The sequence below is a fragment of the Amphibalanus amphitrite genome, unplaced genomic scaffold, assembly GCF_019059575.1.
Source record: "Amphibalanus amphitrite isolate SeventyFive unplaced genomic scaffold, NRLGWU_Aamphi_draft 000076F_arrow, whole genome shotgun sequence".
NCBI classification, from domain to species: domain Eukaryota; kingdom Metazoa; phylum Arthropoda; class Thecostraca; order Balanomorpha; family Balanidae; genus Amphibalanus; species Amphibalanus amphitrite.
This window is the reverse complement of record NW_024881572.1, coordinates 994,585-1,020,202: the sequence shown is the minus strand read 5'-3', so window position 1 is coordinate 1,020,202 and position 25,618 is coordinate 994,585. Positions and strand designations below refer to the sequence as shown.

Sequence of the window (25,618 nt, the reverse complement as noted above, 5' to 3'; positions counted from 1 at the left end):
CCTTGGCCCCCCCCTTCGCGATTTTCTAAATACGCCGCTGGTGTCCAGTGAATGACCAAGACTATTATAGGTACTAATGACCAGTCATATTTCAAACAGTAAACATTTCAAGTCATGGTTTTATTTCCTAATGTTGTAATAAAAAAAGAACCACTGCTAATGATCGATGCAAATACGAAGACAATGTAACCGTAAATAAAGACTCAAAAAACAATAGAATCGGAGTGTTCAGGGCCATGACATGTGATATCAGTGCTTAACTGGTATAATGTCATTCATATTTACCATTGTACCAAAATGTCTATTTATTTTGTTAATGCATCGCGCCTCGCGGCACGTTTGATGAAATAATACTAATTCCTGGGAAATTACCTATCTACCCGGAAATCCCACCCTCTGAACAAATAATGATGATGTTTCCCTTGTTCTATATCAGAAATAAGCTTTCATGCAAAACTCTTAACATAAGTGGATATCTCCATCTTAATAAATCAGTCCATCATAAACGTTTATGAAGTTGGAAATGTCGCTTTATTTATTCGAAATGAATAAGCGGTCAGCCCACCGCATTGTCCTCTGGTCCTTTGGGACTCATTGCGTTGACCGGTGATGATCATGACCTGACCTTGCCGGTGTGCGGGTGAAGAGCAGCAGTGGACGGAGGCGGCCCGGCCCGCCCGGTGCCGCCGGAGCCGCCGCCGTACCGGCACGGGCGCGGGCGCGGCTCTCGGGCCGACTCACCGCCGCCGGCCCTCCAGCCAACCTACTTTTCATCTGGCGGCGGCGGCGGCGGCGGCCCGCCAGTCGCCCGTCCGCCGCCGCCCAGCCCGGTCACCCGCGCGCGAGTCCGGCTCGAGAGCTCGCGAGGCCGCGGAGTGCAGCCCGACACCGTCGACCAGTGCAGCTGGACACCGCCGGCGCGCAGTGTGACTCGGTCGTGTGACTCCACCGCGGTGACGACAGACTCAGCGGCGCGCGACTCCAGGTCACCGGGTCACCGGTGTCGGCCGACCCCCAGGAGCGACCTGCACCGCCCCGAGCGAGGGCGGCGCTGACAGACAGCGGCGTCCTGCACCTACACGCCGCCTGCCAGGTAGGTGACGAGCCGATCGGTCGGCCGACGGCGCTCGCACCGTTCCGCCGACCGGTGTCCGTTAGCCATGCGACGCGGTCGCGGGTCAAGGCCAGCCGGGCGGGCGCCGCTACCTGCCTGGCCTGCTGGCCTGTATGTGACGTCCTGGGAACCTGTCCGTGATTATATCGCCAGGACACATACACCGGCCACCAGCGGGTTAGATCACGATCGGCGGGCATCAGTGGTGGGAAACTCTGGTCTCTGGAAAGGTATCAGCGGGGGTCAAGCGCAGTGGCTCGTCACGCCAGCGGCGACAGGCCGACGCACTGCCGCCCGGTCCTTCCGGTTATACCGGCACGACTGGACAGGTCCCGAACCCCGCTACGGCGCGTGTCCGTCCAGTTTTCGGCCTTCCAGCGTCATTTTCCGTTCGTTTACATTCCAACAATCCTGTGAGTGACAGCCGCGCGTACACGGTTTCTGCTATACCACTGAGGGCTTGTCAAGTGCGGAAAATTTTAACAAAAGACGACGTTCTTTCATCATCATAATGCGTAGATGATTTGATCATAAGCCCAAAACCGTTTCATCAGCGGGCAAGCCCTGACTGCGCGGCTCTCCTGACCGTTACGGTGCCTTTCTGATATCAGACGGCATCATCGCCGGCTGCCTCCGATGTGCAGTGAAGCGGAGACCCCTCTCGCGAGGCGGCTCCGCTCATGGGAGAGCCGGAGTCGGCAGCAGGTGCGTCACTCGCGCCGTGACCTGGTTGACAGGTAGGTTTCCAAATAAACTAATATTCATCCCCTATTGCGATAGGAAAGGACCATGGCATGAAAAGCCTTTTTGCATGTTTCCAAATGATTTTGGTTGCACCATTCTTTTATTGGCGCTGAATTTAGGCATGTTAGGAAAGCAGCAGACACAAATTTATGGCATGTAGGCATAACAAGCTATTCAGTTTAAAAGTTACTGTTCGTGTAAAAACGTTTAAAAGCAAGGCAAGTTTTGTTAACAAAACAAGAAAAACAGAATGTATCCCACAAAAAGCATGCGTCGAATCAACCCTCATTCGTCTTTCTCCTGATTCGCGGCATTCCTACATATAGGCTTTTGGGTATAGGCTTTTGGCGCTGTAGCGATCCCATATCAGTCCTATATACAGCAGGGATGACACGACTGATCGGTGGCCGCATTTCGTGGCTTCTCCCCGTCTCTCCTCGCGCCGCGGCCGGCTCCCAGCATTGTCCGGCGGAGCGTCCCGCGGGGTGCCGCGCCACGAGCGGCGAGCACGGTCAGTCGGATCGTGACGCGCACACCTGTGCCGTGCTCGGAGACCCAGCGAACACGCCGCCGCCGAATTTCACATCGATTTATCGCTTACAGGATACCACGCCGCCCCGACTATTGAGAGTTGTCGCCGACTTTCACGGAATTGTGATGACGTCCGGCACAAAAGGATACATTGTTGCAGCTGTTCCATTCTCCTGGTGAGAAAACAGCCGAGAAATTCGCATACCATATGTTTTTATGAGCCAAATGTGCGGGTCGGCGCACGCCGGACGCACTCGCGTCCTTTCACCGTTCGGCTGGTGCCCACATCCGATCCGCGGTGTTACGAACTGCGGTCAGGGGTCGCGCAGTCGCCACTTTCCTGAGCCGCTCTCCTGACCTGCTCAGGAAGCTGGTCGCGCGCTCGCTCGCCTCTCGCTGCCGCCTTTTCTCTGCGGGAAGTGAAACCGGCACCGTGTCGGTGTCGACCTCAGGGGACCGCGGTCGGCCGGCGGTGGCCGCGGTCGGGCCCGGCGGTGAACTGGCGCCCACCGCCGCCGGCACGTGACCCCGACCTCGACAGGGAGACGGCGCGTGACACGTAATGCGTGGGTCACTGTCATGGCGAACAGCGAAAGGGGCGAAAAAGGAAAGCCAGTGGTGGGCCGCCGCCTGCCAGACGCGGTGGTGAGGGCAGACCAGTCGCTGTCGAGCGGTGCGGAACGGCCGTCTCTGGCATCCGTCCTTTTCTCTTTTCTCTTGTTTTTCCACGCCGATCGTATCTGCAAGTGCCCTCCCCGCTTTTTGTTTTTCTTCCACCTCACGCTGTTCTTTAAACTCCTTCCTTTAGTTCCCCGAGTCGCTCTTTTATTCGCTTCCTCGCGCACCTGCTGTTGGGGCTACAGCATCAGCTGCTGCTCACGCATACCGGCGCCCCTATTATCCGGCCAATCATCCGGCGGCCGCACGTGAGCGCGCCCGGCATCACAGCAGCTCCCCTCGGCGGCTGGTGACGTCACGGCGGGCTCATTAGGCGCTCCGAGGGGCGGCGCCGGCCGGGAATGGGGTCGGCCGGCCGCCGATCGGCCGGCCCGGCCCGGATTTCCGTCTCCGCGTCTCCCTCTCTGGCTCCCGAGCGGTGCCTGCTCTCCGGCGCGGTGACCGCGCGGCGGTGTTGAAACACGGTGCCGTCGGCCCGACGACGGCCGCGGCCGCCACGTGCCGTAACAGTTACTCACTCGGCGGCCGTCTCTAGGTCGCGCCGGTGGGCCGCGGCACGCGCGCCGGCGTCCTCCGGGCCCAGCGGCTCTAATGTTCACCGATGGCCTGCGGGAGCTCTGGTGAGACGAATAAGCGATGCGGCGGATTGCACTCATCCATCTAAACCTTCTTACTATTGAACAAAGTCAAGGTCTGAAAAATATATGAGCTGTATTGGTCGACCTTGAACCATCTTCAAAGTATAAGGACCAAGGAGCCTTCAGCTTCCTCGGGCATTCCCACCCTATACTCGTATCTCGGCACCATCCCAGGCAGTGTTGTACCGTGCCGTCCCGTCCAGTCTGCAGCGTCGTCCCGTACCGTACCGTACGAGTGGCGGTCCGACCGTACCGTTCCGAACGGGCCGGCAGCGGCCGCGCGGCGCAGCAGCCCGATAATAACACATGTCCACTGCCCGGGAGCTGGGTAACGGTGACGTCAGATTTATCTACCGGGCGCCGCGGACGGCCGGAGCCGCGGGCCGCCGCCGCGCCGACCGCTGCCGAGAGCCGCTCCGGCCAAAGGGTGAATTACAATGGGAGCCCAGCGGCGGGAGCTGCGTCATACGACCCCCAGTTCCGACCCAATTCACCCCTTCCGATGCGCACTAGCTGTGCTTGCTTTCCCTTCTATTTTCAATGCCGGGCTTTGCAGCGGCTGCACCACGTTTTGATGGCGATCTCCAAGCCGCTTACCATACACCCGTCTCGCTGGGTGCATAGCGGGGTTTTCTTCCGTTAACCCGAGTGGCTGCATTCTGCATGTGTGAGTGGTGGTGAACCCTGAGAGAGGTCAGTGTCACAGTAACACAGTGCGCCGGCCTCGGCCGTACAGCCTCTGACATAGGAACCCCGCTCACCACCGTGAGGCGAAATACAACGTGTGAGCCTGTGCTGAGCTCACTTCCAGGAAAATAAGACCATGACGTGACTGAGCCGCGGCAACACGAGCAATGCATGTTACGGTGCTCAGCAAGATCTGCCTTGTGTTCGGCTTATTGTTTCAATCTCCGATTCAGCTTCAGGCGGTGATTTAGTCGTTTCAGTATACCTGCCAGCCAAGCCTGATTGTTTTTTATATCGCCTCACGCCCCACGGTGTCTCCATCCACCATAAACATACTCACAGTTTGTCTTCGTAACATTCGACCCAAGCTGGCGCCGGCCCGCTGCTGGTGCTGGCCCCGGGCAGTGGCAGACGCCGGACGATCGCGGAAGGGACGGCGGCTGTTTCAGCACCGGCCGGCGCGCGCCTCTGGCGCCCCGGACACGTGGAATAATCACAGGAGTTGCAGGGTCTCCAGGCCACCGACCCCCGCGCCCGACCCAGCCGGCCGCCCGGATAGCGACCTATGCCGCGACGCAGTCGCTCGACTGTTTACGGTCCGGCGTTGCAGTCACCTATTCAATGACCTCATCCGCGGGTCTTCTGCGATAAGCGGCTCTTTGATGCATGCTTTACTACGCAGATTTTTGGAACATAAATGATCGTAGCATGTCGTACGGAAGCCACTCAATCCTGTGCAGCATCGCGTTGCAGATCCAGGTTACTGCATTTCCTGCGTTGCAGTCTGTGGTTACTGCACAACGCTGCGTTGCAGTCCCCGTGCTCACGTGTTTGTCGGCTGGTTTCTGCGTGTCTAGATTACAGATAATATGCGATAACACCGTTATCTTTTAGCAGCTATTATGTGATTTTGTCGGTAGCTGACAAGATACCCTTGTTTCAGCCATTATTTATTATTTAGGAAAGGTTTTACAACAGTCTGTGGATGGAAGGAGCCAAGCAAAAGCGCGGCTGCGTTATGGTAAGCTTCACCTCATCGTAGAGCATCGTTTCTTCAAACCTGCCGCATTTTTTCCGGCAGCGAGATGAGAGATGTCAGTTTTAACAGCCAATATTGCAAGGCGCCTTGACGGTTGTGTTACTGCGTTTGCTGTTTGCCTCGCTGGCTGCAGCGGGAGTGACTCCTTGGGTGCCGCCCACCCTGGCCTTCGCATCGTAAACCCCAATCACTTGACGTGCCTCAGTATCCGAATTATTTACACGAGCCGTGGCGCAAAACAGGGCGTGTGTTCGTAGCGACTGAACCAGTCTGGCTTCATTCTCACCGAATAATATTCGCCCGTGTATATTTGTGTTCCACTTCTATCACAGCTGTGAACTGGAATCCACCATTGTCAGTCCATAGACCTTGCCTCGTTCCTGAAAATCGCCGGGAATTTCTACGCCTCGTCGCAGCTTTCTCTCCTGTGGCCACTGTTTGATTGAAGTCTCGGACCTATGTTTATTGCCTTTACAAAATCGCATGCCGTGTTTGCGCTTCGCGGCGTTTTCGTGTGAGTGTGTTGGCATTAGCGGCCTTGGGGCAAATCCAATACCGCGTATGATATCGTGTCCTTAGCCTCCCAAAAGAAAAGTTCCAATGGTCCGATCGTCTGCTTTATCAATGTCCTCCGCTGTTTGTGTCCGTTTATTTCGCCCACCAGTCCCCCTCCCGCCATCCCCTTGGCCCCCTGTCCCTCCTGGTCCGTGACCGACCCCGCTTCCCACGCCTCTCAGGCCGCACCGTCACCGTTCTCAACGTCACTGTTCGATTTCGGCCGCCACTTTCGATGGCCGGTCGGCAGCGCCGGCGGCGGTCCTCGAGCCGGTCAGCGGGAGGCCCGGCTATCCCGCTGGGAGCTCCTGCCTGGCCGGGCGCCGGTCGGCCTGCGGCGGCCAGGCGCGCGCGGTACCGCCCATCCAGGCCGCGCGCTGTGATTCTCGGATCAATTCGGTCACAGAGACCGAGTTTATTGGTTAGTTATGGTGAATCTGCGCGGTCACAGTGTATTTTAGTCGGTGAGTGTTGGAAGGAGACCAGTAGGCCGGAACGGTGGCGAGAGCTGAAAAGTGTCGGTCTTTAGCATTTTCAAAGCAAAAAAGAAACATGCAGGTCAAGGCCCTGGTCTTGGGCTCTAATTTCATAATTAGCAAGCTGATGATCAGCAATGAAGCGTGGGACTGTGGTTTTGGCTATCTTACTTGTCCCATGATATTAGCTGCCTAACGCCGATAATTTAAAACCACCCGCCACCCGGCGCTGACGGTGATCTGTGTTCCAGTTGGCGTCATGCGGCTGGCGGAGCGGATGAGCGACTCTGCCCTGGCGCGAGGGCTGCTGGTGGCAGTACTGGTGGCATCAGTCGACGCCAGGAATCTCAACAACAGAGGTGAGTGAGTTGCTGTTAGCGAGTCACTAGCGCTCGGACAATAGGTAACCACCCCGCTGCCAGCTGCATCCTATTACAGCATTCAATGTGTTTCCTGCAGCATCCCCTTTGTCAAGCACAGGCCCTGTCCATCTCACAGCCAGCGCCCAGCCTCCTGGCCGCCGCGTATAGAACCGTTCGATAATGACATAACACGGACACGCGTTCCCAGCGTTCTGCAGCGCACGTGACACTTCCGCGGGTGTGGCTACGTCATCGAATTGGCTCGCGGTGAAACGCATTACCCAACGCACGAAGCGCACGACAAGAATGATTGCCCGTGGCTGTTCCCGACCACGGCCCATTGCGTGGCGCTCAGCACGCCCGGGAACGGTCGCACGGCGGCTCCGCCTGACCTCTGTGGCGTCGGTGGGCAGGCGCGGTCATTGAACAGACAACGGCGCGAGGGGCAACGGGAAGTACAGGTCTCGCGGGTTTTAGCGGTAGGTCGCTCGGCGGGCGGGAGGGTAACTAGTTCCGCCCCTGTATCGGCGACCCTTTGCTCCGCCCAGTTTCGCACGAGCGTGTACTACATCACGTAGTAGCGTGGGGGAGGGGAGGGTTAGGGTGGCAGTGTGTGTAGAGGCTAGAACCGGTTTCTACCGCCTGGGCCGGCGACCCGTCATGCGGTCAGGAGACAGGGAAAGGTCAGAGGTCGCATACAATGTGCGGTGCTGTGCCCCGTCCTCTCCACGTGCTGACCAGCGCACGACCCCGTCCGTTGGCCAATCGGTGTTGAGCGGTCAAGGTCGCCCGTAGCCAGCGGGCTGAGTGAGCCGGCGGCCCGGCAGCGTGCCGATCCAAGGTCGTGAATAGTATTAGCCGGTTACCAATGGGGCCGGCAGACGACTGTTTGGCGCTGTTATTTCTTGGGGACGTTTCTCCTAATTATCCGTGACCTGATAAGGCCGGATATCGTGTCACACTACAGTTTTATTTTCTGCCGCACTATAGTTCCAAAACTACCAGACACAAAGCTTACCGCAGAAAATGTTGTATGTTAAAAATGTTGTATGTTAGAAAATGTAAATGTAAATGTTAAATCCCTTTTTCAATCCATGTCTCCCTAAGTATTGTAGATATCGTCAGTCGTCACCAAACTTTTTGGATTTTTGACATCATTTTTAAAAGATAGGCATTTGGGTTCTAGTTACACGAATGTTATTTGTTGTTATCTTTGTTATTTTTTAAGCCAAATCCATATGAGTCGCCTGAAGAAGCGTAAATCCATATGATAGGAGATAAATATGCCTTAGCCTTCGAGTCTTCGACTTTTAGAGGGAGAGGGGTCCGAAACGACCTTTCTCCCTTTTTCAATCCATGTCTCCCTAAGTAGGTATTGTAGATATCGTCAGTCGTCACCAAACTTTCAGGGACCCTCTGGGCATCAATTTTTGGGGGCGGGGCGAAACGCCCCCCCCCCCACGGGTGGTAGGGTCCGCCGATAGCCCTACGGGATGCGGGCTAACGCGGTCCATCGATATGCAAATTATCAGATCAATAGTTCGACTTTTTGGAAAACTTATGGTGAAAAAATTCACAATCGGCATCAATTTGTCAAACTCCCATTTTCGGCCGATCTATGCCGATCTATGGCAGCTACGATTTTTTGTATAGATATACGTGGCGATCCACCACTTAAGACGAGTTGTTCGAGAAAAAATGAGGGGAGGGGTTCATTCGACCGTCCTTTCAAGTGCAAATAATAATTGTGATAAAAACGGTAACATCGGAAAAATATAATTCATTGTATCTTTCTCAATAAATCATTGTGGATCATTTCGTAATGATAGATGCATTTTAATAAGCAAAATATATTTTTAGTTGATCTGAGGCCAGTTTCACCAACAGCAAAATCGCCGGCTGCCGGAATATTTTGCCCATAGCTGTTACTTTCCTATCATTATTTATGATATATTAGGTAAGGGGTTATTAGTTGACCTTGAGGGAGACTTCTTAAAATAAAATACTGGCAGCCGGCTATTTTTTTTTTTGTTGTTGGTAACACTGGCCTCAGCACACTTTCATTCTGTTCTATGCCTAAACCTATCACACCGTTCCAGCTCCTCCCAACCCCTGTTTTCATAGACATGCCACACCGGCCGAGCTACAAGGCTGGCGGCGAGCGCCTCACCCCTCCCTACACGCTAAACAGCGCCAGACTCTCGTGACCTCTAGCCTTACCGCCCGAGGGCTCGGCCGTTGTCCAAGGACGCCCTGCGCGCGGGCCGCAGTGATAGCCTCTGCTGAGTCCCGCTTCCATTCACCGTTTACTACGCGCTGGGTTCATTCATGCCTCTGTGTTTCAGCGTTCTACCCGTTGGGTGGCGCCACTGTAGTCATAGGCGACTGCAGGGAAGCCGCGGTCAGAATGCCCCAAACGGCGGATTTTGAGGTTTTCTTTAAATTTCTCCGAAACTATCCGGCATACGGTTAAACCTTTTTCCATGATCATGGTAGGGAGCTATACGAATAAATTGGTCACATCTTCAAGCCTACGAAGCTGAAGACGAAAAAGATATAGCCGGAAAGGCAAAACCTACCCTTAAAACCCGCGAGACCTGTACAACCAAACTGCCGGGAGATGTCAAACTGTGTGGGGATTTGTCACGTTTGACTTCGGTAATGATTCAATGAGATCAAAAAGATTAGGGTAGGGTACGTAATGCCTAATAAAAAATCATTCAACCAAGTAAATCGCATTTTAACGAGTTCGTTCACTACTTGTCGGGAGTCGCTGACTAAAATTAAAAGCTACTGCACACCGCTGGAAGCTGCTGGGCATTGCTTGAAGTGTTATTACTCGCGACAGCATACCGAGAGCGCCGCTTTGAGTGGCTGGAGTGTCTGACAGCACTGGAATCTGCAAGTGTTCAATTAATCAGATTTATTATCGCTCCTGAATGCCGTGTTGATGGTTCCCAATTATGGCCGTTCGCGCCGGAGCGCCGCCGAAGGGCGCTGACCGCTCCTCGGTGTTGCTGAGCGCGCCGTCCTCCGCTGACACAGTGACCGGCTGCTGGGAGCGTTCCGCAGCGCTCGGCACCGCGGCTCGGCGCGGCTCGCATGGCACAGCGCGGCGCGGCTGCAAACTGGGTCGGCCGGCGCAGCGGCGCGCGCTCCTTGCAGCGAGTGGTGCGGCGAAAGTGGCCGCGCTCTCAATAGAGCCGGCGCGCGATCTGAGATGCGCGTGGCGCGGCGCGAGCTGGCGGGGTGCTGAGACGAGCGGTGAGCAAAAAGGCGCGCCGGTCACGTGTGCGTCTGGAGACCGGACACAGCCGCTGACACAGCTGACACAGCTGGCACGGCGCCGCCGTCATCGTGGCCACCGCCGCCGCCGCTGCTTTCACTTCAGCCAGCCATGGGAGCCGATTCGGCGCTGGGAGAGCCCGTCGCAGAATGGATGTGGCGACGAGGGCTGACATGTGGGACGGGAATGGACGGCCCCGCCTCTGGGAACTGGAAGCTGGCGCACTGCAACTCATTCCACTATGAGGTCGAACAGGCAAAAGTGGTCATGCGGCTGTCAAGAATTGCATGCATAGAGTACATCATAATTTTATGTATTCGATATACACCAAATGCCAGCCTCAACACGTTATTGCAGTTATTGCGAAACGCATCAAGCCTATTTTCACTTAAAAACGTTCTCTTTCTAATAATATTTCGTCTGGCGTTACCAATATTGATTTGGTAATAGTCCGTTCATTAGCGGATTTCACAACGGTTTCTAATCTGCTGTTGGTCCATTACAATTTCACGATGGTCGTCCAGCTGCTTGGAGACACCTTAGCTGGTGAGCTGCGTCTCTCTGCGGCTCTTTGGCTGACCGTGACACAGACAGCCCGTCTATCCGCCACGCCCCGTCCGGCGTCCACACCTACGCTCTCGCCTCTCTCTCCCTCTCTCTCTCTCTCTCTCTCTCTCTCTCTCTCTCTCTCTCTCTCTCTCTCTCTCTCTCTCTCTCTCCGTCTCTCCTTGGTCGCGTCATCTGCCACCACCACTCGGCTCTCAGCGTCCTGCGTCGTGAAAGCTCGCGCCCGACTACTCCGCCAACTCCTAGCTTGTCCCACATCCGGCCGACGGCGGGGGCGGGGGCGGGGGCGGGGGCGGCCCAGGAGGCCGGGTCAGGTCACCTAATGGTCAGGGACACAGTCGCTGGTTCCGAGACTCTCCGGAAGTAACGTGCTCGACCCCGGCACGTGGATGGTTTCTCCACAGCGTGATGCTATTCCATCGCGAGTACGGTTGCGAACTTTCGGTGCCCATCTCCATGCAATTTACCCATCACAAAGGCAGACACCCATAATGTGCCACACATCTTTTACAATGCCGCGTATGCATGTTCAAACCGTCACATTTAATGAACCATATGTCATCATCCATCCGTCATCGTCATCTACCATGCGTCGCCAGAAAATCCAACATCCATCAGCCGTCAGTTCACATGCATCTGTTAGTAAGGCGCATCTTATCTCTACATATGTAGAAGAACTGCATCAAGAGCAGCACTCCTCCGCTCGACGAAGAGCCATTTCTGGCCGCATGTCCAGCTTCATTACTCCTCACCTCAATCTCGCTGCTTTTTGGCCGTCTCTGCCTTCCGGCATGCCACCGCCATCACCTCGCACCCTCTCGTATCCCCTTCCCCTCCCCCTAGTCTCATTCCCAGACGAATCACGACGCCCCGTGCGGTCTCCGCGGCCCCAGACGGGTCGCTGTGTCCTGGTGAGGTATCCGGCCCAGGGCAATTCGGCTCGGTCCGGCTCTAAGAATGCAGACCGGCGTGGTACGCGCCGTGAAAACAGGTCACTACTTATCAGTCCGGTGTGCCGGCGGCGGCGGCGGTCGGGTGCGAGCTGATCCTGCTCACATCCGGGGACTGTCTGTGGGCGGAAGGGTGCCTGCTCGGTCTCTGAGTAGGCGCGGGGTACCACTGAGCCGCCAACTGGCGGGGGTGTCGGCTTGGGAGGATGAGAGCCCCGGCCACCGGTAACTCTCGGCACTGGAATTCCCCAGGCTCGTGTTCTGGTGTGCGGAACGTTGTGAATGATGCCACTATGGTTTCACGAAGAAGAGCAACATGTAAGTAGGCAATATGTGATCCAGGGAGAATTTTCCGATAGCGCCTATACATGCTCGTTTTTAATGGTCTACTTGTGTGTAGCTCCAGCCCCCAACGCAAGGAGCTGCAAGTGACTGTCGAAAAGTGATGATTGATCGAAACTTTCACCATCCCTCCAAAATGTTAGGAATATGGGAGGAAGGAACTATTACTCAGCTATTCGGACAGCTCGATCGGAGAAAGCTGGGCATTGACATGAATTATGCATTGGAGCCGACATCATGTGCCGATCATGCATATGCATTCTGGACGTCTGATTAACGCGTGATCTTTGGTGGCTGTTCACAATCGAGGAATAATGTTTCAGTGGGGTTATCTGCTGAACTTTGACTCGCCGTAGCTACGTAGGACTTCGCGGCATATTGAACCAATTTCGAAACTTCGACCGGCATAGGATTAACGGGTTACATAGATATTTAAAAAGTATAGAAAAGTGACATATTCCGATGATCCGTTTTGCAATTCAGCTATTACCTATTCGTCATAAGCCATTGAAATCAAGGTCAAGTCAGGTCAATGTCATCTCAATGTCAAGTCGGGTCATTACAGAAAAAAGGTCAACGGCATGCTACATCTGACTGCTCACTGCCCAGCCACCCCCGATGGCTGCTGAATCCCATCTACCAGGTCGTGACCGCCACCCACCCCTATAGGCTGGTCCATCTACCAGTCTGTGACCGCCGCCCAGCCCTATAGGCTGGTCCATATATTCGGCTATGACCGCCGGCCAGCCCTATATGTAGGCTGGTCCATATACCAGGCACTCAGCGCTATAGGCTGGTCCATATACCCGGCTGTGACCGCCGCCCAGTCCTATAGGCTGGTCCATATACCCGGCTGTAACCGCCGGCCAGCCCTATAGGCTGGTCCATATACCAGGCACTCAGCGCTATAGGCTGGTCCATATACCCGACTGCGACCGCCACCAAGTCCTGTAGGCTGGTCCGTATACCCGGCTGTGACCGCCGGCCAGCCCTATAGGCTGGTCTATTTACCAGTCTGTGACCGCCGCCCAGTCTTATAGGCTGGTCCATATACCAGGCACTCAGCGCTATAGGCTGGTCCATATACCCGGCTGTGACCGCCGGCGGCCAGCCACGCACCACGTCACCGCCGGTGAAACTCCTGGGCGCGCGCCGGCCGCCGCCTATGGAAATAGGTGCCGTGTATGGCGGCTATCGGGGTCACGGTGTGTCCAGCCCGCTCCGACGGGCCCGCTCCGACGGACGGTCGACGGGCCCGGCCGACCGACGGGACGTATGTGAGAATCCGTGGAAAGATATGGACTTTGGTTCGCATCAGAAACTGTGTATACCTTTTCAAAATTGTTCCTGGGAAACACTAGAAAAAAACAAACCGATGGCACCAATGCAAACGCACAAAATAATTGTTGTCTTGCAAGCAAGTTAAATTGTATCTAAACCATCTGCACCATCCCTCATTCGACTAAGATCGGACGCCCTGGTCCGACTCTGCCGATCGACCGCCGACCGGCGGGGGTCGCCGGGTTGCGGCGGCGCGTGGGAGACCGAGAGGCCCCGAGACACCGAGCGGCGATCGAAAGTGGAAGTGGGCCGCGCAGAGGCTGACACCAGGCCGAGAAAGTGGTCTCCGGATCACTGCCGCAATTACTGATGAGCCAGGTCTAAGGACGACCGAACCGCAGCCACCCGAACTTTTTGTCGGCTCGTCAGCTCAGGAGCAGTAGCTATAAACCCCGCAGGTAGTTTTTTTCTGATGACAGAAGCCGGTTTACTGGTAAAATGTTATGTGTTAAACGGATTTGATTCATTAGTAACAAAGTCACTTGAAAATTTTCAAAACTTGGCAGATACGTGCAACATCCTTGGCACTTGACGATAGGTAGGTATTGCTAAATTCGCTGACGCCGTTTGGTAAAGTAGTATAGTTGGTATAATTCAATATCAAAAGGCTTAAAGTTAATAATGTCTTTAACTTCAACTTGGCTTATTATACCGAAAATGATGCTATAATTTGCGAAGGAAATCCTCAAGAAAGCCCCCGTGTATCGGCACCCGAGAGTGGGCGGCTCATGAGACATCCTGCACCCTTGCTGGTTATTATCTGCACCGCTGGCTCAGCGCAGCAGCCTACTTTCTGCGCTGGTGCCGCTCGCAGTGTGAGGAAACCCGGCAGAACGACACGGAGTTGAGCGAGTGCAGGATTCGCACCGGTGACCCCGGCTCTCGGCTACGGCTTCCTGCCCCTGAATCACTGCCACCCGGTCCTAGGTAATGATTGCAGAGGCAGTATACCGTACAGCTGCAGAACGCGCTCAGGTCTGTGAAATATGCGCGCAACAAAACCGGACCGTAAAATTACGCACCAAACTGCAGAACGATATGTAGCAAGAGAAGTGATATGAGCAATTCCTGGTGTCACCCTATCCTTTCTCTTGCCGCGCCTAACTACGCCTAATTGTCGGTTGGCTGGCTGGTGTGTGTTCGGTTAATTGGTGCACACCGCCGGCACGGGCACGGCAGCAGCTGGACGTGGCACGCACCGGCTCCAGTGTGAGCGTAGTGACAGTGTGCCCGGCAGCTGGGCGATCGGTCCCGGTGAAACGTCATGTACCGTGATGCTCCATCATTGCCCGACGTCACAGCACCAGCTGCAGCCGTCCCCGGCGCGGCGGTCGGGCCGACGCACCGGTCACCATGTCTAACGTGTACCGCCACAGTGCCATGGTCGACAGCCGGCCGGGCTGGGGGCCGGCGTCGGTTGGATCGCGGTACACGCAGACAGCCCCGCCCGATACCAGCGCAGCGAAAGTCATGACGCAAACCTGCACTTTGGAAATGAACGGAGATTAGGCCATTCTGCGGTATTTGGTAAAACTCCTGAGCTACAAGTTGTCGCATTTAGTTCGGTAGTCCTGATAAGGAGATATCGAGCCTGAAAAGTGCTGACTGGCACGTCTGGCTGAAAGTGAAGCGCTCTGACAGAGCCCCCGCTATCGGTCTGTGCCGTTTCAATGAGCGTTTCTGATCGGCGAATCGGCCGGCGCAGCTCGCCAGTTGCGCGGCGCAGCGAAAGTGAGCGTCTCTGAGCGGCGGTCGCCATCGGCCAGCTGTCTGGCCCCGGAGCGATCTCTCCGTCCCTCCCCTCCCCATCTTTCTCTGCCAATCACACCAATCACTAGTCACCGTCCAGCTCGACATTGCTGTTCCTTCTCTCGAACTGGACGCAATGGATTACAATTTCCACACGGTACGCAGTTGAACAATGAACATATTGGGCGTGGTCGTGTGAACGTCTACGAAAGCTAATTCAGACAAACAATGTTGTACTTGTATCGGATATAGGTAAGCAATTAAATGGTTTACACAATAAGCTACATCGCAGTTCACATGAGAGTTTTAATAAGAATTTGCGTCACTGATATGACTGTTCGACAAATTAATCTAATTATTGACCAGTGAGGTGCACGACAGAACATGACATCAGGCGAAAAATAAGTGGGTTAACACTTATCATACCACTGGGTGACTAGCTGACTATGCCTACCACAAAAAAATGGCCTCTCGAAAGTCACATGCTTTCGGGATCGCGACGGAAGGGTGCAATTCTTTCCTTAAAAGTGCAAGTGTCTCATCACTTCAACCCTCTTATCTTGAACGATCTAAGCGCTTCAAACTTTCAAAGCCACAATCAACAGCGACCCGAGCCGCCCACACCTCCAAAAATAGCACTTTATCTACCTTATAAGGGCGAAATGGAGGGTTTCGACCGCGTTTCCCAGTTCAAATAGAAACGCCGCTGGGCGCGCCGGCACGTTCTCACATAGGAAGCGCTAACAGGCGTGACGCGCCGCCGGTGTCCCAGTTCGGCGGAGTGGCGGCGGCGGACGGAATATTTACCGAGTCCCACAGCCGCGGAGTGCACGGCACCGGAACTGCCGGCCGGCCACTCTCCGTCCCGTCGGCCAGTGCCAATACGAAACGCGGCACAGCGAGAAAAGCCCAGCCGACACCCAGCTCAGCAGCAAGTGGGTCAGTAGTGGAAATATGCAGTGCCGCTGGATCTTTCCAAGAATGTGAGGAACACCTTCGCAACTGGAATGATATAGTTAAGGCTGGACACAATTTTTTTTCTGACCAAACCCAACACGCCAAGTGTTGTTGTAGTTAAATCGGTGGAAACTGGTAGCATGAGGGTTCAGCTATATTTAACGTATTTTCTTGAAGGGAGACACACATTGGCAAGGCAAGGCACACATTCCTCAGCAAGGCAAGTTTTCGGGACGAGAAATTGAATATATTTGCCTAGGGTGATCGTTGGGCCGTAAAATCTCCTGATTTGTGCTTGTCTCAGCTCAAGCTACGGAACTGCTATTCCAGTTCAAAATCCTATGGTAAAAGTGAACTATTTCCTTTAAGCTTGGCCGGGTTCTCAGTCTCGTGAATCAACAAACAACTGCCTTTACTTCCGATAAGAATCTAACACAAGTGACACAGTTTCAAGGATTTACTCCAGATTCAGATCTACTCACGACCTATGAAGCACTCCCGATCTATGAGCCATGTGAAAGTGCGATAGTGCACGCCACTTGTGCCGCTCGCTACCGCGATGGTTCTGTGATTTCTGAACGAGGAATGCACACGGAAATGCGTGTCGCAGATAGCAGAAGCACCAGCCACTTGGCACGGAACAGCGTTTCGCTTTCCACCAATTCCTTATCTGCAGCAAGGCCTCCGCCTCATGGCTTTCTCGAAGCGTTATGTATGCGGAATGTTCCAAGATAATGTAAATATGCCGATACTATTTCAAAAAACACTTGCTGCAATGTGAAAGGCTGCTGCCCTTCCTGCTCTCGACAGGAGCAGGCAATTTGCAAGTGTCGTGCTCTTTTCCTCACTGTCCGTTAACGGACGTGGAGGTTACATTCCATTCTACCGTCCATAATGAATAACACTTAAATAATCTGCTCAGATATTGCACACATGGCTCCCTCATTTCCCAACAATTCGTTCTGAACTATGTAAAAATCCTAATTGATAGATTTGGCCGATAAATAGCATAGGTATTACTGTTAATCACTTAAAAGCTGATGGCTTTCCGAAACCGCAAATGCAATAACTACTTGTAAGGAGAAAGGTGATGGTGAACTGCATTGGATAACCATTCCAGACGATCAGTTTAAAGATAAGATGTTTAAGTATGTGCCAACATGATAATGATTAGGCAATGAAAGTGAAATTGCAGCTCCTATATTTGACCGTAAGACACCGGGTCTACACTGACCTATGGACTGGCTCGGTGATTGGCAACAGCGTTAGTTAGAGGACCTCAGTGGACGGCGGACAGCAGGTGGTGGATAGCGGACGACGGGCAACTACCGGCGAGTGGCGGGTGCCAGGAGACAGGCCGCCAACTGCAGGCGCTCAGCCGGCTGATGTGGGCCATATCTGACCGTCAGAGATCGCCGGGAACTGACAAATCGGCCAGTGGAACAGAGCCGAGCCACTCGCCGTGTGGCCAAAAGACACACTCATGGTGATGATATGGTTGGTAGTATGTACATCTTCACAACGAAATGGATGCATTGCCTTGAGACGCTACGCAGTATGCATCATGCGGGCATTGTCGCATGTCGGGATCCATACTTTCTTAGTAAGGACCGGCTCTTGTCTAATGCTGACGGCTCCTCGACACCAAAATCCCGTCAGAATAGAACCAACCGATAGGCCAGTATTCTTCTTCGAAGTAACGGACGGATAACGTCCGATGAGACGGCCTCGCTCGAGGCCGCGGTCGGTCGAACATTCGGCTACGGTCGACCGACTTGTTAGTAGGTGGCATTGTTATCATCGTCTGATCGATATGCCAATATCAAATGATGCGGCTGAATAGGGTGAGAGGCTGTCAAGGAGGCTCAAAGATGGGGGGAAAGGTTTTCGAAACGAACTATATTGCCAGTTGCTGACAATGAGGTCGCCACGGCATTACTCGAACACAAAAAAAAACTGAAATCGAATGAATGTAAAAACGTATTCATGTGGCCACTGACCATGCCAACTTTCTTCGCAAAATGCCATTCCCGTGATCAATCACCTCCGCTTGGTCCCATGCCGTCAACTCTTTCGTTTTCCCTCTGTCAGCTGGCCGGCCGCTGTCGGCGCTCGTACAGTGTTCTGTTCGCCCGGCTGACCGCGGCGGCTCACCCAGCTCACCCGGTGCCTCTCACCGCCGCGAGTCGCCAGTGTCCACCGGCATCGGGGCCAGCGCCAGCAGCTGGAGCGTGTCGGCACCTCTGAGAGGCGCGCGCGCGCGCCACCCGTCGCACGCGCGCCGCCACCGCCGCCGGCATGTGCGGTCGGCCGCCGCCGAAACTGTGCCGCCCACACGGCCCTGCGGTGGGCGGCGGCGGCGGCGGCGGCGGCGGCGGCGGCGGCGGCGGCGGTGGTGGGTTCACCGGGCGTGTAACAGTCGAGGCCGGTGCGTGTGTGCAACGGAAGCCGTAATCACCTGCACCGGAGCACAGCTGCGGGGCTCACCCGCCGAGAGTCGATTCGCGGCGAATGCGGGTCATCGAGACGGCGCGCTGATTGGACACGGGTGACGTCACTCGATGACGTCGGCTAATGATGCCGATTCGGTGAACGGTGGATGGCGTGATCTCTGTGAGGATCGCGGTGGCGGAACGGGCCTCGGACCAGAGACGGACTCGGGTCACCAGGTCATCTCCGGTCCTGTGGAGAATGAACAAATCGCTATCGAATGAAGACCCTTAAGCCGTGGGTCGGCTCTTCCGTGAGAACATAGATGTTTCGACCATTCACAGAGTTGAGAGGTCGTAGTACTGTTCGCCATTGAAACATGAATGGCTGAGGTCTGCATCAGAGCACAACAGTGTGCCACCAAAACACTGAAGCTCGGGTATCTCAAGACTGCGACAGAGCACAGCAGAGTATCACCACTAATCCCTAAAGTAAGGCCAAGCAAGGCTAGCTGATGACTGCAGTAGGGGACAACAGAGTATCACCACTCACCGCTATAGCAAGGCTACCTGGAGGATGCAGTAGGGCACAACAGGGTAGCACGATTAACACTAGTACGGATACTTGGAGACTGCAATAGGGGCACAACAGGGTAACACCACTATCACTAGCAAGGGAAGATGGAGACTGCAACAGGGCACAGCAGGGTATCACCATTAATCACTATATAGCACGGGTAACTGGAGACTGCAGGAGGGGCACAGCAGGATATCACCACTATATCACGGGTCACGGATAACAGGAGACTGCATCAGGGCACAACAGCGTATCACCACTACCCCAGAAGAACGGATTAACTGTTATAGGGCACAACACAACAGGATATCACCACCCGAAGAGCATGCAATAGAGCACAGGACTGTAACACGAATATATGGAGACTGCGCAGTGCGCAAGGCACAACAGGATATCACTCACGAAATGCAATATTGCAAACAAATATACCGCAAAGACCGGAAACTGCGTCGGTGCATAGTCATTTAAACTTACGAAGTGCCAAGCCGTACAACCGTGCCGTTCACTGTGGATGGTGATGGTTTATATAACGATAGTCGGCAATAATTAGATCTCAGTGACTGCAACGGGACAGTGCCTATATCCAAACCTGACGAAACACCTGCATGGTGCACCAGACGCACCACATGTAAATGTGTCAGCCAGTGCATGCAAGTAACTGTTCAGCACAGATGCAGACGCACGCACGCTACGAAACATGCCGCTACAGCGTGCAATGGCATACAACTCTGCAACGTGAAAGTATGACTGTACATGGGAAATGAAATCTGACGACATTGTCATTTCCTGTCACCATTCGTTCGCTGACGCATGGTTCCGCCGTCTAGGACACAGCCTGGGATGCAGGGGAGAGATTGTCTGCGAGAGGTGGCCCTCTCGCTCTAGAGCCGCTTCGATCGGGCGACGGTACTCGGTATCAGAAACATACCGGGTCAGCGGTACCGGCGACCGGGCCGATTGTCCCCGATCGCCGCCCTATCGGCGCTCCCATCAGGAACCTCTGGCGGAGTCCGCGCGCTGTCCCAACTCAGGGAAAGTGACGGCCAATTAGGAGGGCAGCGTTGTCTGCGCACTGGCGGTGGCTCGTTAACAGCGGCAGGTCCGGAAACCAGCTGTTTACATCTCCCAGCCTCTCAATCGGGCACTTATCTATTGTATTTCGCTGATGACTCTGATTACCTAATGCTTGCGTCTCATGGTTATCATACACCTTCTGAGTCTAATATATATTCAGGGCAGCAGCATTACGGACGCACCATCATTTTACGCCGACCGGTAATATACCAGAATTGCCTAGACTGCGCAGGCATTTTAACCCCTGACTTTAAAAACCCTGACTTATCTCTAAGCACCGACATTCTTGTCCTCAGTCTTCGAAGCGAAGTCCAGGGTGCCTTGAGAGTGCTTTCGTCGGGCTAAGTGGCGATTTTCAAAATTAGCTTACCGAGGCAGCCCGGAGCGTTGCCAATCACCGAGAACACTTATTCAACACACTCTACTGAACCGGAACTGCGTTTGGTGACTTTGCCGGGTCCGCACTCCGCATCCCGACCAGCCCGCATCCCAATGCTTCGAGCTTTCCGACAGGGACTGGGCGGGTTCTGATTGGCCAAAGCGTCGGTCACGTGATATTGTCCGCAGGGGTAACGAACCGGTCATTAGGCGGTAAACGTATGGTCCTGAACAGACCCCGTGCAAGAACCCAGGAAGAGAAGGGGTTAAATCGATGGCCAGGGAAATAAACATGCATCTGTGTTTAATCCCTTTTTAATACCAATGCTTGACGACGCTGCACTGCAAAGCACTTGCCGAATATAGCACGTCTGAAGGCGCCTGCCAGTGACCAATCCGTCAGCACCAATGACTGCGGACGCCGAGAGAAAGCCGCGGGCCTGGTGCCGCGGGCTGGGGTGTCCCGCGGCGCCCGCCGGGTCGGTCGCCACGCCGCCGTCGACTCCGGCAAGCGGGTGCACGGGCAGCGCGCTGAAAGTGGCCGTGCCGACAATGGGCGCCGGGTAATCACGGCGTCCGTCTCGCTTTCGACAGCGGCCGGCGGCGCTACCCGATCGGCCAGGTGGTCTGGGCGGGGTGGGTGGGTGTGGTGGCAGCGTGACGCCGTCACCGACCGCCCCCGGCACCAGAGTGGGGAAACGTAATGGCAACAACTGTCACTGCCGGCTTCTGGGGTGCACTCGCCGATATTGTCATCGATCCTTCTCGATTTGTCCTATCCAAAACCAGTCTCGACTTTGATCAAAAGGAACGCAGAATAGACGTCAGCGAGCTCAATGAAAGTTAACAAATGTTTGCCCTATATGCCACAGATGAACGAAATTACGAACGATGATTGCTCACATTGAGTGTTCCTTCTTGTGTCGTTACTCGTTACCTCTTGGACTTCAATCTCGTTTATAGCTGTCTCGGTGGCTTGATTCGTACAGCCGGCGCCACCTGTGATCGGTGTTCCTGGCAGCGCCACCTGCTTCCAATAACACCCCGCTCCGTCTGTTCACAGCCCAGCACCAGCGGAGGATAGCATCGGCATCACAGACCTTCGAGATCCGGCCACTGCCATGCTCCAACGCAAAAGGAGAGAACGGCACGTGCATGTTTAACTTCAAGTGCTATCAGCAGAAGGGTCTGGTGATCAACACGTGTATCGACCGGTTCATGTTCGGCGCCTGCTGTAAGCTGGACCCGAACCAGTCGGCGGTGGCGCAGGCGGTGGCGGCCTCGGCGACCACCGCCCGGCCGCTGCCCGACCCGGCCGGCCTGGTCACGTGGTCTTCGGTGACGTCCGCCGGCGTGGCGAACCGGACCCCGGCCACCACCCCGGCAACAACTACCACAAAGGCGACAACAAGGAAAACGACAACAACCACAACAACAACGACCACGACCACTACAACAACAAAGGCTACGACAACTACAAAGAAACCAACGACGAAGAGGACTACCACCACAACGACCACCACCACCACCACAACTACAACGACAAAGAAGCCGACGAAGAAGTGGGATTACAAGAAACGTGAGTAAACGGGACTCGAGTCGAATAGGATTTGGAACTCTCCGAAACTAGTCGAATGGATGAGTGCACGGTCGAGCGTATGGCTAGAAAGGTTTTACGATAAGTCAATGTCTTAAACTGCAGCTTGATGATCACTCGTTTTCCATACACCGTTTACCCCTCAGCAGCTGAGCCCGTCGGATCTCAGTAGCCCGTCGGTCTCGCGCCGCCGACCATCTGAGCCATCTGACCCGACTGCTCCCCTCCCCCAGACTGCGGAGTGATCCCGCTGGCGTCCGCCGCAGTGACTTGACCCTGCCCTCCTCTCCCCCAGACTGCGGAGTGATTCCGCTGGCGTCTGGGCGCAGTGACCTGACCTGACCTCCTCCCCTCCCCCAGACTGCGGAGTGATCCCCCTGGCGTCCGCCGCAGTGACCTGACCTGACCTGACCTCCCCTCCCTCCCCCAGACTGCGGAGTGATCCCGCTGGCGTCCGGGCGCAGCGCGCTGGGGCGCAGCGCGCTGGGGCGCAGCCTGCAGCCGGCCAGCTCGGCCGACCGGCGCCGACAGGGAATCCGGATCGTGGGCGGCGAGCCGGCCTACTTCGGCGCCTGGCCGTGGCAGGTGATGGTCAAGGAGGCTACCTTCCTCGGCCTCTTCACCAAGAACAAGTGCGGCGGCGTGCTGCTCAACAGCCGCTACGTGCTGACGGCGGCCCACTGTCAGCCAGGGTGAGTCGCCGCAGGACGGAGCTGGGGCTAATATCATACAATCTGGGAGGTGACTCAGTGGCCTGTCACCGTGTAGTGGATTTCATAGTGCAAGCCGGGAGCATGGTAGGTAGAGGAAGCTGGAGCTGATAGTTTATTTTCCGGCTGATTGTCAGACAGTCATTGTGAGAAATCGGGACCGGGAATCAGAGGGAGAGTGACGTGAAACAGACGAGAGTGAAAGGGTTGGACTTCCGCTGCAGCAGCTGCGCCCCGTTTCACCACAGACACGCTCCCGGGCCTCGGGCAACAGCGAGGCAGACAGGGCGGTGTGCACCAAATGACAATCTACACAGTATGTAAGCCGTCAAACAGACATCACGGTCAGTGCTGCTCGCTCCAGCTTGGCACTATCCGCTGCGCTTGTCGCACAATTCCACGCATTCAGCCACCGGTTTGGCAGCAAGCTTGGCAAGGCATCCCAGCGCTAGCTTCCCTCCGCCCCCACTGACGCCGTCTCACCGACCTCCCTGCGCTTCCACAGGTTCATGGGTACGCTGATCGCCGTATTTGGCGAGAACGACCTGAGCGCCACGTACGAGCCCAAGGCGTCGTTCCAGCGCAACATTCGCCGCATCATCGTCCACAAGGGCTTCAACCGGCAGACCTTCAATAACGACCTGGCGCTACTCGAGCTCGAGAAGCCAGTCACCTTCGACGAGCACGTGGTGCCCATCTGCCTGCCGGGCAAGAACGAGCGCTTCGAGGGCCGCATGGCCACCGTCACCGGCTGGGGACGCACCTCCTACGGTACGTCGGCTGGGGACGGGTATACGATAGTACGGTCGCTGCCCTCGGTCAGCGCAGGCCAGGATTAAGGTCACGGAGAAAGCCAATCGAGGCTTTAATAACCACGCTGCGGAGCTTAGCCTCCCAGCGCAATCACGTCCACGGCCAACTTTTGCGGACGAATATCTAGGGAGTGTAATCGCGCAGAAATGATTTGCTGTGAATAGCACGAGCGTCACGCCGCGGAAACATTTAGGGCGCATTAGCCGTCCACCTGCTGACCCCAAACATGGTGAGGTGACGAGTGGCGTCTGTCGGCAGGCGGCGACGTGCCCTCCAAGCTGATGGAGGTCGGAGTGAGAGTCATCACCAACGAGCAGTGCCAGGCGTGGTTCGACGAGTCGGGACGCTCGAAAACCATCCGCGAGGGCTTCCTGTGCGCCGGCTTCAAAGACGGCGTCATGGACTCGTGCGAGGTGAGCGTGGTGGGGGCGCGGGACGTGGGTACTGGGTATTGGTATTGGGTCACTGTGATACTGGGCACTGCACTGGTCTGGACTGCTGATGCATCAAGAGCTCGGGTGGGTAAGGTTTAGTAAGCGAGTTCTCATCACAGGACCTCAGGACCAGTGTTATCCGCGTCAAACCGTGTGTCCATCTGTGTCTCTGTGTCGATTTATTTCCCTCTGTCGTCTTTGGTACCTAAGCCGTTTCTGACACCTCCCTCTATCTGCGTTCCAGGGCGACTCTGGCGGGCCGCTGGTGGTGCCCCGAGGGGACGGCCGCTGGGTGCTCGCCGGAACCGTCTCGCACGGCATCGAGTGCGCCAAGCCCAACCTGCCCGGCATCTACATGAGGATGCCCTATTACAGGGACTGGATCGATAAACACATAAACAGCTAGTGCGGCGGCCACTCGGCGCGGCGCCGGTGCTCAATTCGAACTGTGATGCCGCTCCGCCCCACCGGCGGAGCAGAGGGCGGGGGACGGACAGAGCAGGGAGCGGGCGGGGACAGCCGGCCGGCGGCGCCCGCGGAACTGTGCCGGGCGGTCTGAGAACACTCCCAGTGCACCGCCGCGTGTCAGTCCAATACTCCGCCCAACCACTGGGGACCAGTGTGAGCTGCTTGCTCGTGCAGCCGGCCGCACAGAGCTCAATTAGGGACGCCTTTACCGGTTCCCCGTGCCCTCCGCCATGGAGCCTGTCGAAACCCTGCGCTGGGAGGACAACAAAGATCGGCCGTGTGGACGACCTCATGCCAGTGACCCTGGGTAGCAGTGACACCAAGCTTCCGCCCGGGACACGGCGAGCCCTCGCAGCCCGTCCACCAGCCAGTCACGTCTTTCTGCGGCGCCGCCGAGACCTCCTGAACCATCAGACAGCGGGCGGTGCCGGCCCACCCAGCAGTGACCGCCCGTCGGCCAGGCTGGGGGCAACGGAAAGGCAGCAGCAACAGCAACAGCAGCAGGGCAGGATACTCCGCCAAATCCTTATACAGAGACTGAGGCGAGCCACTAGCTCGGGCCATATCGAGGCGGGACGATTAGACAATGGTTGAACTGCGCCCCGGGGATGTACCCAGAACTGTGCGTGCGAGTGAGTTGGTGAGTGAGATGGTGAGCGAGTGTGAGCGAGTGGAGAGTGAGAGGAGCCGGCCGATGCCGTCGGTACCGTCATGCGTCTAGGTGCCAATGATATAGCGCACCGCTCGGCCCTGCACCGCCGGGACAGAGCAGAGGGCGAGCGACAGAGCAGCGGAGCGCCCAGAGCACCACTCGGGTTACTAATATATTGTTTGTTATATCTATGTGAGCCGTGGCGGCACCAGTCATGGCCTTATTATCGAGTAAACTGAGTCAACCAGACGGTGTTTTAGACGAGGTGGATGCAAAGACACAAATCGAAACCGCTGACCAAATACATACAGGGGACGCTTCGAAACCGGAATAAATGTCTTCGAGCCAATATCGTCAAACATTCGTGTTATCGGAGAAAGCCCAACCATCCATCCATCCGTGTTTGCGAGACACGAGGCCTGTGAAAAAGCAACGAATAATCAGAAAGCAACGCCGAAACAATGCAACGA

At 55.6% G+C, this 25,618-nt stretch overlaps 1 protein-coding gene across 1 annotated transcript; it reads left to right on the top strand.

Annotated features, from left to right (window-relative positions):
* The first annotated feature begins 799 nt into the window (after positions 1-799).
* LOC122379394 (serine protease filzig-like) lies at positions 800-25,392 on the top strand. The gene is made up of 7 exons (XM_043361567.1): positions 800-1,093; positions 6,714-6,821; positions 21,538-22,053; positions 22,502-22,763; positions 23,287-23,552; positions 23,853-24,007; positions 24,273-25,392. The coding sequence occupies exons 2-7, from the start codon at positions 6,722-6,724 to the stop codon at positions 24,432-24,434; spliced, it is 1,461 nt and encodes a 486-aa protein (XP_043217502.1). The 5' UTR covers positions 800-1,093; positions 6,714-6,721; the 3' UTR covers positions 24,435-25,392.
* The last annotated feature ends 226 nt before the right edge of the window (positions 25,393-25,618 follow it).

Coding starts and splice junctions, on each gene's coding strand:
- LOC122379394 (XM_043361567.1), top strand. CDS start 6,722: ATGCGGCTGGCGGAGCGGATGAGCGACTCTGCCCTGGCGCGAGGGCTG. Junction 22,764..23,286: donor GCGGCCCACTGTCAGCCAGG/GTGAGTCGCCGC, acceptor GCGCTTCCACAG/GTTCATGGGTACGCTGATCG. Junction 24,008..24,272: donor GCGTCATGGACTCGTGCGAG/GTGAGCGTGGTG, acceptor TCTGCGTTCCAG/GGCGACTCTGGCGGGCCGCT.